Genomic DNA, 13,393 nt, shown 5'->3' on the forward strand with positions numbered 1-13,393 from the left:
GCATCCGCCACATACTGAAAAATTATCTCAAAGTCAAGCCTTACAAGATCCATAAAGCGCATGATCTCAAACCAAAGCAGCAACAAGTCAGACTTGAGAAAGCGAAGTTACTTTGCCTAGCCGAAAGCGGTCAATTTCCGAACAAAACGATTGGGTTTATTTGACCGACCATTCATACGAGAAATTGAGGCATCGAAAAACCGCCACAGGTAACAGTTTGAGCCGCTGTAACCGCAGATGGGCTCTCTCCAATCGTTTCATCGTTTTCATCGAGCCTGCCGTGAAGGTAAATACGAAATATTATCGGGAAAGTGTTCTGGTTGCTTTGAAGCCGTGGGCAGACAATCATTTCGGTGGCAGACAATGGACGTTCCAACAGTACTCGGCACCATCTCACAAAGCTCGAGTGAACCAAGAATGGCTAAAAAGCAACGTTCCGAACTTCATAACGTTCACACAATGGCTCTCAAATTCACCAAACGCGAATCCAATGGATTATTCTCTTTGGGCTATGTTAAAGAGCTAAGTCCCATGCGCTGAAGAAAGCCATTGTCCGCGAGTGGGCCAAAATACCTGCAAGTCACATTCGAGCAGCTTGTGATTCGTTTCTGGACCGTCTCAAGGCCATAGTTAAGGCAAAAGGTGGTCATATCGAGCAAAACTAAATTCTTTCTTAATGTAGTATTATTTTTACACATTTTTTAGTTTGAATTGAATAAAAACAATTTTCCAAACTAAATTGATATCCTTTTTAATTGGTTACACTTCGAGTGCCGGACCCTGTATAAAAGGCATTCATATGTACATAGGTATGTATGTATGTATGCATGTGTAGGCATATATTGATGCATATGGATGCACATAGTTTTTGTTATGCGTTACTAATTGTCACTCTTGCCTCTTCTTCCTTCCACATTGCTTTCTCTGGATTTATAGTTTTGTGCATATGTATGTATGTGTGCTGTATATTGTCTGGTTGCGCTGGATCTTGTGTCGAATTGTTCCTGCTTTACCACTTTTATAGCTGTTGCCGGTTGCTCTTCTGCTGTCTGCTTTTCTGCCTCCCTAAGCTACATAATTCTTGCCTGCGTTCTTGTTGTTATTCGATTGCATTATCTAATTTTCTTTCGCTCTCCTCTGAGCACAATTTCGCTTCGTGGGACGGCTCTCGCTGTTATCGTATGCCGCTCTTCGTTATTTTCGTCATAACGAAATGAAATCGCCAGGCGGCATATGACATCACTGCACGAAAAAGGTTTCAGTTACGCGAAAAATGCCAGACGATATAGATGTACGTCGCTTGATTGAAGAAGTGAAGGCGCGCCCCATCATATGGCAAGTTCCATACGGAATGTACAAGGACCGGGCGGTCACACCTCCGAAATGGGCAGAAATCGCTGCAATACTAGGAGTGGATGGTAAGTTGGCGATAGAATGTAAGATGTGCACATGTGCATGTGTATGTATTAGTATTAGTAGGTACTTATAAGAATGTGTGAACGAAGCGAAAAGGCATCAAAGCTAAATGCAAAAACAAATTAATTGGATATTATTACAAAACGCGAATGTCCACTAACCATTTGGACAAGACCACGCGAATGAGATACTAAAATAAGAACATGAATACGCCTTGACGCCAAATGGCGAGAACATGTGGCAAACAAATTAGATGGCGAAACAAATAACAAGTTAAATGGCGAGAGAGGTAACAATGTATATGTATGTACATACGAGTACATAAGCAGAGGTGCATGCGCAGGGCAAACGACCAGAAAGCGATAATCAACAAATTTTCTTTACTAATCAATGAGCGGAATATAATTTTGAGTGCACTTTTACCCTCAGATAATAGATAGTTTCAGCTTATATGAGGCCTCTTCGTTTCGCCAAGCGTTCGCAAGTGGCGAATAGAGGAAGCAACTGGCATAAATGAACATATCTTGGCAACGCGGGAATAGAGCTGCCTTAAATTACATGTGTTTGTAAGACAGTTAATTATGCATGTTTTGTGAGGTATAACCATACTCGCCAGCGATTCGCCGTTCGATAACTTTGTTGTTGCTTTCGCATGCAAATTTTTCGTTAAGTTAATCGAGCTATCTCTATGCGAGCGGGGAAATAGCGAATAAAAGAGGTATAATATCAAGAATGATAGAAAGAAGATTGCGCCCATCAGAGCGTACGTGACGTCACGTTTGCTGAGTTGTGCAGTATTGCCAACCATTTGCTCTTCGCAATAAATTTAGTGCTTTTTTATACCGAAAATGCGAAAATTTTGAAGTTTCGTGTTTGTTTACTTTTTTTTTTTAATTTAAAGCTACCGAAACTTTAGGTTTAAAAAAACTGTATTATTATACAAAAGAAGGTTAAAAAAGGCCACTCTGAGAAGATTTTAGTGCTAATGAAAATTAGTTGGTTTTTATAAAATTTGATATTTTGAAAGTGTGAATTTAATTTTTTGCTCCTTTTAAGGTTATGGAAGAATATTAAATGTCCCTCTCTCAACTCTTCTTAAGATTGAAAACTTTTTACACATTTTAAAAGGCGTTTGAATTTACTGAATGCGGATTAAAACCATAGAGGTATAATCGTTTCTTCCGGCCATCAATCCTTAGTGGAACATAGGGCATCAAGAGGTGTATTCATTATAAAAATAAGCAACAAAATACCAGAAAATACTAAAGAAACCATACTGACATTTTTACAAAAAGAGTACCTTATCTAGTTACATAACCTCAAATATAGCAAATAAGTCGTTGCCTTAACAAAAGAGTCTCGCTTGACAAAAATAATTTATAAATTAAATTGTACATAAGCATAACACATTTATTAAAAAAACGCACATTCTAAAGACAATTTGTTACGCATACAAAATTCTTTAAATGATTCAATAAAAATTTGTTGTGTTATTTTCTTTGAATGGGAATTTTAGTGCGTTTTTTTCCAAAGGTAGGCAATACTGCAGTAGCGAGAGAGAGATTTGACTGCCGAAAGCAGAAGAACACCAACAACACCTGCAATACTGGAGCTAAAATCACGTAACTCGTTGTCAAATTCGCTGAGAGCAAAGTAACGGAACCTCGATAGGCACCATCTCATTATTCTTTCCATCATGGTATAATATTGATGAAAACTTTTGCGAGCTAATTTGTTGCAAGATGATGAATATCTTAATCCCAGAGCCCGGCAATAAAGAGATCGAACCGAAAAAATTTACATCCCCAGTGCATACATACATATGTTTATATTTGTCACTCATTCGCTGCAAAGCAAAAACTCCAAAATTTAGAACCTCAGCACAAAAGCCAGTCAAACTTCTATGTAACGAAGCGCTTCACGATGACAAGAAATGTTACATAGAGAACTTCGTAACAGAAAATTTCTCTCTGTAAATAAGGCGTTTCGTAGTTACTTCGCAATTCGTTTTGAAGAAAGTTGAACAAATTCTCTAATGTATGTATGTGCGTACATATCCAGAAATGGGTGTTGTATACTGAAGGTGACATCTTTCGCTTTGGAAAAATTGCGAAAAATAAAGTAACGGTGGCAAACGCCACCTATAGTACTCAATTCGCCTTGTGTGTGAAGTCTAAAATGTTTGTAATTTTTGAGTGAAAAATCTATAGCGCGGTTATGGTTACTTAACCATTTCTGAATGAACGTTCTGTTAAACGTTTAGGGCACTCATTTATGAGTATATTTTAGGATTTTTATAAACATGTAAACAATATCTACGAATGATTTTTTTTGATGCATAGATTTTTTCATAAGCGAAATTTAAAAAAAAATCGTTAAATATTCTCCGAAAGTTATTATGAAAAACTATTTATGTTAGCATATTGGAAAAAATGCACGCAAAATTTAATTGTGAATGCAGAGTTCGAATTTCAAGTCAATCGGGCAAGATTTATTCGAGTTATGAGTCCGACCGAGCTTTGCGAAATATGCGCTCAAAGTTTTCGCTACGGTACCCAACAGATGAGAGGGACTGCGTCGAAAATCAAATTAAAAGTACTTGCCACCTTAATTCTTTGAGTGTGTGATTTTTAAGATATTGGAAGATAAGTTAAGAAAAAAGGCCTAACCCATTAAACAGTCAATGCTATAAACTTAACTTGTTTCTTTGCACCAACGAACAGATTTGGGCGAATATTTTAAATTTTAGAGACATTTTTAAAGGATTCAGGGTAATGAAAAATTATAGATACAACAATAAATAATGAGTTTTTAAGCATACATTCTGTACAAAAAGTACCGGGAATTGTTCAACAAAACACAAAATAATTGTTTAATCATCAAAATGTATTTTGTCGCCTTCCAAATAAGCTCCATTCGAAGTAATGCACATAAGCCAACGATTAGTTCAGTCATGAAAGCACCTTTAAACGCGTTTGAAGAAATCTTCTTCAGTTCCTTCAGCGAATTCTCCTTGTTGACCTCAATCGACTCAAAGCGGTGTGCGCGGAGTGGCAATTTAAGTTTTGCGAAAAGGAAAAAGTCACAGGGGGCTAAATGGGGTGAATACGCTGGTTGTTCGATGATATTTGTCGAGTTTTTGCTCAAAAAAGTGTTCACAATATGAGCCGTGTGAGGCGATGCGCTATCATGGTGCAAAATCCATGATTTTTCTTTCCACAAATTGGGCCGTCTCCTATGCACATTCTCTCTCAAAAGGTCGCATAACGTCCAAATAATATTCTTTATTTACCGCAAAACCATTTGGAATGAATTCCGAGTGCACAACCCTATGATAATCAAAGAAACCGAGTAGCATGGCTTTCACTTTTAACTGACTTTGACGTGGTTTTTTGGGTTTCGGCGCCTTTCAGCCGCCTGTTGACTGGTTTGCATGTCAAACTCATAAACCTACGTCTCATCACCTCTTTTGTTGCGCTGGATAAACGTTGGGTCCGAATTCAATTGCTCAAGCAAGTCTTCAGCCACCTTCTTCCGCTGAATTTTTTGAAAGAAATTCAACTCTCTTGAAATGAATCGAGCAGCCACGCGTCTTATGCCGAATTGTTGGTGTAAAATATTGCGAATTGATTTGTGAGACACGCTTAGGTCACGAGCTACCTCCCTCAAACTGAAATGATGGTTTTGCAGCACCATTCCCTTGACTTTGTCGACGTTTTCATCCGTCGAAGACGTTGATGGTCGACCAGATCGGAGCAAATCTTCCACTACTTCTCGGCCCTCTGCAAAAGCCTTATCCGTGTTTTTGATAAAGCACACTCGCCATAGGCTTTCTACAACATTTTTAACGATTTGGCACACGAAATCCCGTTCAAAACACAAAATTTCAGACAAATTCTTTGTTCGATATTTTTAAACATATTGAAAACTGACTGATAAAATTAATTGCTAAAAACAAGCTAATTGACAGATCACGCTCAACTTCTGCAACTGAGGACAGTTGTACCAACATTCCAGCAAAAAAAAATTTAGACATACATATGTATGTGTGACGCGCGCTTTTTAAATGAACAATTCCCGATATTTTTTTGACAAAATGTATGCGCCTCAAAGTCGCTCTCAGTAATTTGCTCATCCACTTATTTATTAATTCTCTTCACCCTTCCTTCATAGTCAAGCGTTGCAAGCGTAAATGGAAGAATCTACGTGATGCTTATCGTGCCGAGGTGCGTCGTATCGACCGTCGTGTGGAGCGTCTAAAGGCTTCTGGCGTCTACGATAGCTCAGTGAACATTCAAAGCAAATGGGCATATTTTGAACCGATGAGTTTCATTAATGACACCCGCCGTCCCAGATATCCATCGCATACTCACAGAAGTGACGACGGTGAGGGCTCGAATGGCTCACACGACGAACCGCCCGGTTTTCATAGCATTTGCGACATCAAAATGGAACCACATCACACTAGCGACGAAGATGAATACGAAGAGGAGGAACAATTGCTGGAACAGTTCGTGAGTGCCGCCACACCGCAAGCTGTACGCCGCCTTTCGAATTCAATATCTGTTGCCAATGCTGCCGAAGATGCGACCACATCTGCCGCCAGTTGCAAATGCTCGAATCGTGCTGATGATCAGGTGCATTTTTTGGAGAATTTGGAGCGTGAAGAGCAGAGTTTAATGCAGTCGACGCGCATGGATATGAGACGCGACAACAATACCAGCCATGTGGGTGATTCCGATTACAATTTTCTTGTTAGCTTTCTGCCGCAGATGAAGCGCATGAGTGAATTGCAAAATTTGCAATTTCGTGCGAAGATGAGTGAGCTGTTGTTGAATATAATGACGCCAAATACTGGTGGATCTGTGCAATTAATGACTGTCGCCACCTCACCAAGTGTTACGCAATTTCAACAACAACAAACGCAGCAGCTTCAGTTGCAGCAACAACAACAACAGCCACAAGGAGGTGTTATCCAATGTGTGCCAGTGCTGCAACAGCCGACGTTACAGCAAATGCAAGTACAGCAGACGCCTACACAACAACAGTTCACCACCGCTGATCTAATGGACGCCGAGCCATTGGAGAACAGCAGCATAAGCATTAGTAGTGAAGCGAGTGGGGATAACTCAACTAACTGGACATGAAAGCGACAGTGGTTTTGAAACTGTACGCGCTTCTCCATATATTTTCGTTTGATTTTTTACAACATTCGCATAAATAGTGGATGCAAATTATTTCCCATTATGAGATTGGCAAATATTTTCGTTTAGTTGTTGTGCTACCATGGGAATTTGCAAATTGCTTTCTATATGCCACGTCAATGGCACTCACTATATTTGTGAACTGTATTCGTATTTATGTAACGGGAATTTTTAGGTGGGGCGCAGCTCTTCCAGACAAAGAGTTTTTCAGTAATTTTTTGCGAAATACTGAGCGTATTTGTTATCCTTAAATAAATGGCATATTAATATTCACGCTTAAATGAATATAAAAAAAAATTTTTCAAATAAAAAAAAACAAAAACAAAATTGCGGCGCTACAGCTACTCAAACGTGGCTCCCTCAAATTGCGCCGTGGATTGTACAGCCCCTTGTAATAAACTGAAATCAACCAGACACAAATTTTTCATTAATTTATTAATTTTTTAATTTCATTTTTTAACGAAACAAAAATTTAATTTGGAGCGAAAAAGACAAAAATTACACCTTTTTTATAAACAAATTGATCAAAACAATATTTTTGGTAATAATTAATAGAAAATTTTAGGTACTTGCAAAGGTCAATATGTTAAAGAATTTCGCTGCAAAATTTTAAGTTGCTATCTTGATTACCTTTTGAGTTATATTCGACAGCGCGGAAAAATAAATTCAAGAAAAAACGCGTTTGAAGTTTTCGTTCTTATTTACCTTTCGGTCGTCGCTCATCACTTCACTGACTATATAGGGACCTTTTAGGCTTTCTATTAAACTTAAAACTTTGAAAAATATTCTTTAGATTCTATACCTATGAATTTTCAAAGCAAAAAACAAAAATCATTGAAAATTTGAAAGTGCTGGAGGAGCTGCCCCCCTTAAGTTGAAGATTAGAGAGAGTAAATTTATAAGTATTTTTTCCGTTCCAAATAAAAGTCACGTTCAACAATAAAACATTTGCACAGCTATTTATTAATTAAAACTAAATTAAGCTTACCCTATCGGTTCTGTGCTTTAAGCCTGTCCATTTACTTATGGGTTATAACAGAAGGCCGAAAAAAGCGAATTTTTTTCTGAGAATACTTTTAAGTTTATTGATCTAAAAATTTGTACACCTTTCAACTGTATTTTAAGACTTAGTATTAGTAAAAATATTTATTTGGAAAGGAGCTACAGCTGATCTCCGGAAGCTCCTCTCAACAACACGTTTTGCGGTGACCGCTATATCTCTGAACTGGATCCTATGAAATTAAAAAACCAAAGTAATGTTAACTCTAGTAATTTATCAAAGGAATAAGCACAAATGGCGGTTTCTCAGAAAAAAAAATTATTTTGTCAAAATTGCGGTCTTAAATAGTTTATAAGAAAATGATGTATCGGTGAGAAAAAATCTTCGATTAATTTCTAAAAATATAAAAATACAGGGTGCGCCATCTATTATGTCGGTATAAAAACATGGAATAACTTTGAAAAAGAAAAAAACTGATTTGTATAAGTAAGGTATTTTTATTTGGTTTGGTTATTTACAATTTATTAACACTATTTTTTGAATACAATATCAATCTTGTGGCCACCTTTATTAGCAATCACAAACTGCGATCTTTTTTCTGCGTTTGTTATCACCTTGTCAAGCATTTCGGGTTTTATAGCGTCGATTTCAGTTGTTTCGGTGTAAAGAGATCCATGGTTGAAATTGTACTGAATTGACGTATCGAAAACATTTATGTTGAAGTCGATCGGTTGGTAAATGACAAAGTTATTCAACGTTTACATACCGACATAAAAGATGGCGCACCGGATATATTTAAGAAGCTCGTGTTACAATTTGAGACTAATCGGTTAAGCCGTTTTCGAGTAATGTTGGTCACCGTCTTTGAAAATACCATTTTGAGAAAAACGCGTTTAAAGTTCCAGGTAAGCGCTGCCGCTCCGGCCTTGTACTTTCAAGCACTCTGAAACGCCTTTTCAAATTTGCATGTAACTTCGAAAATATTAACCAGAACGATATTAAATGTTCTGTGTGTATTCTTACATATATGTATGTATGTACATTTTCGATTTTTTGAAAATTCTAATTGCCCTTTTCAAGCGACTCTCGCATGTACAGGGCCCGCCATCTATCGTTTCGGATTTGAACTAGGTATTATTTGAAGAATGGTAACACTTAGCTGTCATCTGATTTGATAGAAAATTAGTTTTATTCTTCCGCTGAACGAAAATGGTTGTGTATACGCTCAAAGAACGCTGGGAAATATTGCGACATTACTTTGAAAATCATGGTAATGTTGCAGAATGTGTACGAAAATTACGTACGGCAATGGGAAGAAGAAAAGCGCCGATTGAAGCGTATTTGCTTATTGACAAACCAACGCGTGACCGACCAAAAACCGTGCATACACCCGAAAATATTGCTGCTGTGGCCGAGAGTGTTCGTGAATCACCAGGAACATCAGTTCACAGTCGTTCTCAACAATTGGACATTTCGGAGACATCATTGAGATGAATTTTGCGTAAAGACCTTGGTATGACGCCGTACAAAGTCCAGCCAGGCAGACATATGAATGAAGTTGTGTTACATCATTAACCCTAAGGATTGTACTTCAAAATAAAAAAAAACAGTTTGGAAAAATATTGAGTAGTTTCTTTTTTATAGCATTTTTAATTCCGTAAAGTTATATGGCGGACCCTATACATACATACATATTTGTACAATACTTTTTCCATCCTTGAATACTCACAAGCTTCCAAAGTACACGCTTTCCATACCATTTGATTTGTTACACTGGTATAGGCATAAATAGTTTACAAAGTGACTTGTCTGACGCACCTCTACTCTATTTAGTTAAAATCTCACCCTTCTGCTTTTTCAATCATATGGCCTCTGGTAACGGTCAAGCATTGTTTGACAAGAACTTTATATGTGTGCGTGTCTGGTGCTTGACGCTAATATCTAAAATTTTTGATTTTTACCGACAACAAATATGTGTGACACGACGCCACCCGACTGCACTAACACATACAAAGCTCAGTCAAGCATGCTGTATCGTCACCAGAGGCCAAAAATTTATTCAATAAAACTACTGCAACTAGCGACCGCGAGAATTTTAACTGACTACGAGCAAAATAAACTCAATAACGAACGCAGCTACGAATGAATATTTTCAGAGAATTTGTTGTAAAATAACTCTCTATTCAATAAAAGCGAGCCTTCAAAAAATATAAACAAAATAAGAAAGTATGGATTGAAAGTTACTTTTACAGAAGCACAATTTTGCAATTACTGAGCTTCTAATAGAAAACATTTAGTGTTGCTTTTACCGAGATATTGCGTTTTTCGAGAGAGGGTTTTGCCGAGTCTGCACTGTACATGGAATAGTGTGTATTCATATTTATATTATACGTGTATGTAAATTGAAACAACCTACATACATACATACGTATGTACTAAGCTTTTGTAGATCACTAACTGCAAAAACGTTCGATCAGAGCAATTGCAGAAATTGCAGCGCAACTCGGAAGGATACGGTATGTACTCAAATGTGCATACATATGTACATATATAACTACGTACTATATATGTATGTACATATTATATGTATATGTATGTAACTCCAAAAATCGTTCTAACAGTGCAACATTTACATACATACATAAATACGTACATATATACAAATATAAATTTGTATTGAAATGTATGAATATGCATACATACACACATATATTTAAATGTATTTTATTTAATTGGTTAGATAGCGGTACAATTTTTTTACTTGTTGATACACTTTGAATGCTTTCATAACGATCGGATTTCGCTCAGAAAATACACTCTAACCGAACCTGCGCTCAGCACCCGATCTCATATATGTATGTATGTATGTGCATATGTATAATTCAGTACGAAGAGCAACGGAATGTTTACACAAGTGTAAGTATACTGCCTTCGTGATTTGTTTTAACCGACTGATTGCGAGTGCACCAAACTTAGCTCTCTCGCTTAGGTGACTCCATAGTAGATCTCTTGAAAGCAACTGAATAAGTTTTGGGGTTCAATTGCTTAACTGTTTTGGACATACGTACATATGTATGTTTACCTGTAGAGTTGAAATTTTCAACCGCGCTTACTGAGCGAACAGTTTCGCATTGCATATTCTGTGTCTCTCGATCATAGGCAGCCGAGCAACTGGTTTGTATGTTCGCCTACTTAGTATCCGATACAAGTTGGGCGAATTGAGTTGTTGATCGGTTGAAACGCTGCTTGTGTCTGAATAAACGTGGTTTTCCAGAGCTTTGGTATATGACTCATAGTATATGAGAGTTGTAGTTGTTGCTATTTACACTTGAAAATATATAAGTACCACCTAAGCTGCTCAGCTTTTTTTCGCGTATGTCTTTCACAATGGAATCACTATATTGTGGGTTGAAACATCGCGATTATAAGACACGCAATATACTATCAATGGCACAACGCATTAAGGTGATAAAAACTTACAAACATATACCGAACTATCAGCGTTTGGCAAGTCATTTCGGTTGCAGCGCAAAGCAGATAAAGAACATTATTGCCAATAAGGATGAACTTTTGCAGTACTATGACAGCGTGTGTGCCAATAAATTAACAGATGAAGTTGCTAATCGACGTCAAGAGAAAATCGACTTCCTTGGAAAGGCGGTCTACGAATTTCTACTGCGCGCTCTCTATCTTCGCAAGCCGATCGGCACATCGATCATACGACAGAAAGCATTTGAAGTGAAAGAGGCGATAGCCATCGAAAACTTCTCGCCAAACAATGCCTGGTTACAAGATTTCAAAGCGACTTATAATCGATTGGATTTAACGGCAATGATGGAAAGCTTACCAAGAGATATGGACAAGCGACGTTCGTTGAAGTGCATCGATATTATTGAATATGTAAGCAAGCAGGAGCGAGAAGAGAGACTAAAAAATGTGGCCGAAGATGAGAATTGTAACAGTGTGTGGAATACTGAATATTACAGTGATAGTAGTATATCTGGAAGCGAGAAAGCATCACGGAATAGCATGTATACGAGTACAACGGAATCTGCAAATAACATCGAAGCTTATGAAGTGTGCAATGAAGCATATGATGAAGAGGGTGAAACGGGGTTAGAGGAGATACGGGAATTTGATAAAGTGGAAAGCATAAACAAAACAAGAACAAATGCTGAACCAATTGTAGTTAACCTCGATTCGGACGAGGAAGAGAGTGCTGAGTGCGCTCTTTTTACATCTGAAGTAGTAAACACTTGCTCTAGCGTTAGCAGCACCGCTGTAAAGTCAACATCACTACCCACACTTCCGGACATACACAGCTATCCGGAGGCGCTACGTCATCTGAGGGTGTTGGAAGATTTTGCAATGATAGAGGAGAACTATCGGGCGATCGGTTTGATTACTCAGCTGGAGCAAATATTTCAGAATCCACCCAAATTGAAGCGTATAGAGCATTGAGTTGGTTTAGTTGTACTTTGTTTCTGATATAAGCATTTAAATTTATTCATGTAAATATTTATTCTGTAAATGTAAATATAATTCAACTAATTACACTAAATAAAATATAAAATGTATGTATATAATTGACGTTTACACCCGACATGAAGTTGGAGCTAGAAGTGCAAATTGAACATCTTTTCGTCATTTCATTTTATGTTGATGTTGACACGGCGAAAGAAAAACAAAAACAAAACAGTTGCTTTTCCGCTATTACCTTTAACAGATTTGCATTCGTTTTTTACGAGGAGCTTTTTTTAGCAGTCGCCCCACAGCAGGCAATAGCGAACCTGGCGAGTGTATTTCCGCCATGAAAAAATTCCTAATTACACTATACAACACAAAAATTAAAATAAAATGTTCCGGCAGTGGACTCCGACAGAGAGGGCAAGAAAAAATATGCGCATATCAGCGACTTGAAAGTTTACTTCTGAATATTTTTATTTATTTTTGTAAAATGTAATTAAAGTAAAGAGGTGATAATTGCTTTAGACAATATGAAGCCTTCGTGAAAGTAAAATAATTGAGACCAGTGTTTATCTTCATAGGGAAATGGCGTTTTGTGTTTATCAAATTTAAAAACTTTAAATTCATATAACTCGAAAACTTTAAGCTTCCGGCAGCTATTTGGAGAGGGGAGGAATCAAACTTTTCAACGGTAGCACTTTTACGCCTCAAAGTTTCCTTCCTCTTCCATAAATGCATCACAAAAATATTTGTCATAAAATTCTACTATAGACCCAAAATTTACCAAAGTTCGAAATTCAACTGAAAAGGAAAGGTGTAAGAGTTAATTTCGTTGGTCTGCTAATTTCCGAGTTGGTCTTCAAAAATATTCCAAATTAGAGTGTGTTCGCCACACTCAATAATTCCACCAATAGTGCCACCCTGTTATTTTTTGATAACCTGTTGCTAATACTTTTTGTAGAAGTTCTTTCGCGTTGAATAGCTGGTTACAGTGGTTATGGTTACGGCGAAAAACCAAAAATTAATTGGTCTTTACGGTCACGGTCACTGTTACTCATAGATGCGCTGGATCAGCAGATTTAAGGTTGAATTAGAGGTGCCATAAACATAACCACATAAATCTGATTTGTATTAACAAGTGACCTGCTTCTTTCATATTGTCTTATTGTTTTGCTGACATTCTCATTGAAATTTTGACAATAAAACTACCAAATTGCAAGAACAAATCACAAGTAAATTATACTGTTGCTCTAGCGAAGTCACCTTCTATAAATTCACCTTGGCATCATTGCTTCATAGATTACGC

At 37.3% G+C, this 13,393-nt stretch overlaps 2 protein-coding genes across 2 annotated transcripts; both read left to right on the plus strand.

The window, feature by feature from the left end:
• The first annotated feature begins 1,066 nt into the window (after nucleotides 1-1,066).
• Nucleotides 1,067-7,897, plus strand: LOC128861456 (uncharacterized). Its single transcript, XM_054099597.1, has 2 exons — nucleotides 1,067-1,418; nucleotides 5,590-7,897. Exons 1-2 carry the CDS (start codon nucleotides 1,274-1,276, stop codon nucleotides 6,561-6,563), a joined length of 1,119 nt encoding a protein of 372 aa, XP_053955572.1. The 5' UTR covers nucleotides 1,067-1,273; the 3' UTR covers nucleotides 6,564-7,897.
• A 3,110-nt stretch (nucleotides 7,898-11,007) lies between these two features.
• Nucleotides 11,008-12,081, plus strand: LOC128861029 (uncharacterized). Its single transcript, XM_054098901.1, has one exon. The coding sequence runs from the start codon at nucleotides 11,008-11,010 to the stop codon at nucleotides 12,079-12,081; it is 1,074 nt and encodes a 357-aa protein (XP_053954876.1).
• The last annotated feature ends 1,312 nt before the right edge of the window (nucleotides 12,082-13,393 follow it).

The sequence above is a fragment of the Anastrepha ludens genome, chromosome 4, assembly GCF_028408465.1.
Source record: "Anastrepha ludens isolate Willacy chromosome 4, idAnaLude1.1, whole genome shotgun sequence".
In the NCBI taxonomy this organism is placed as follows: domain Eukaryota; kingdom Metazoa; phylum Arthropoda; class Insecta; order Diptera; family Tephritidae; genus Anastrepha; species Anastrepha ludens.

Coding starts and splice junctions, on each gene's coding strand:
- LOC128861029 (XM_054098901.1), top strand. CDS start 11,008: ATGGAATCACTATATTGTGGGTTGAAACATCGCGATTATAAGACACGC.
- LOC128861456 (XM_054099597.1), top strand. CDS start 1,274: ATGCCAGACGATATAGATGTACGTCGCTTGATTGAAGAAGTGAAGGCG. Junction 1,419..5,589: donor TGCAATACTAGGAGTGGATG/GTAAGTTGGCGA, acceptor CTTCCTTCATAG/TCAAGCGTTGCAAGCGTAAA.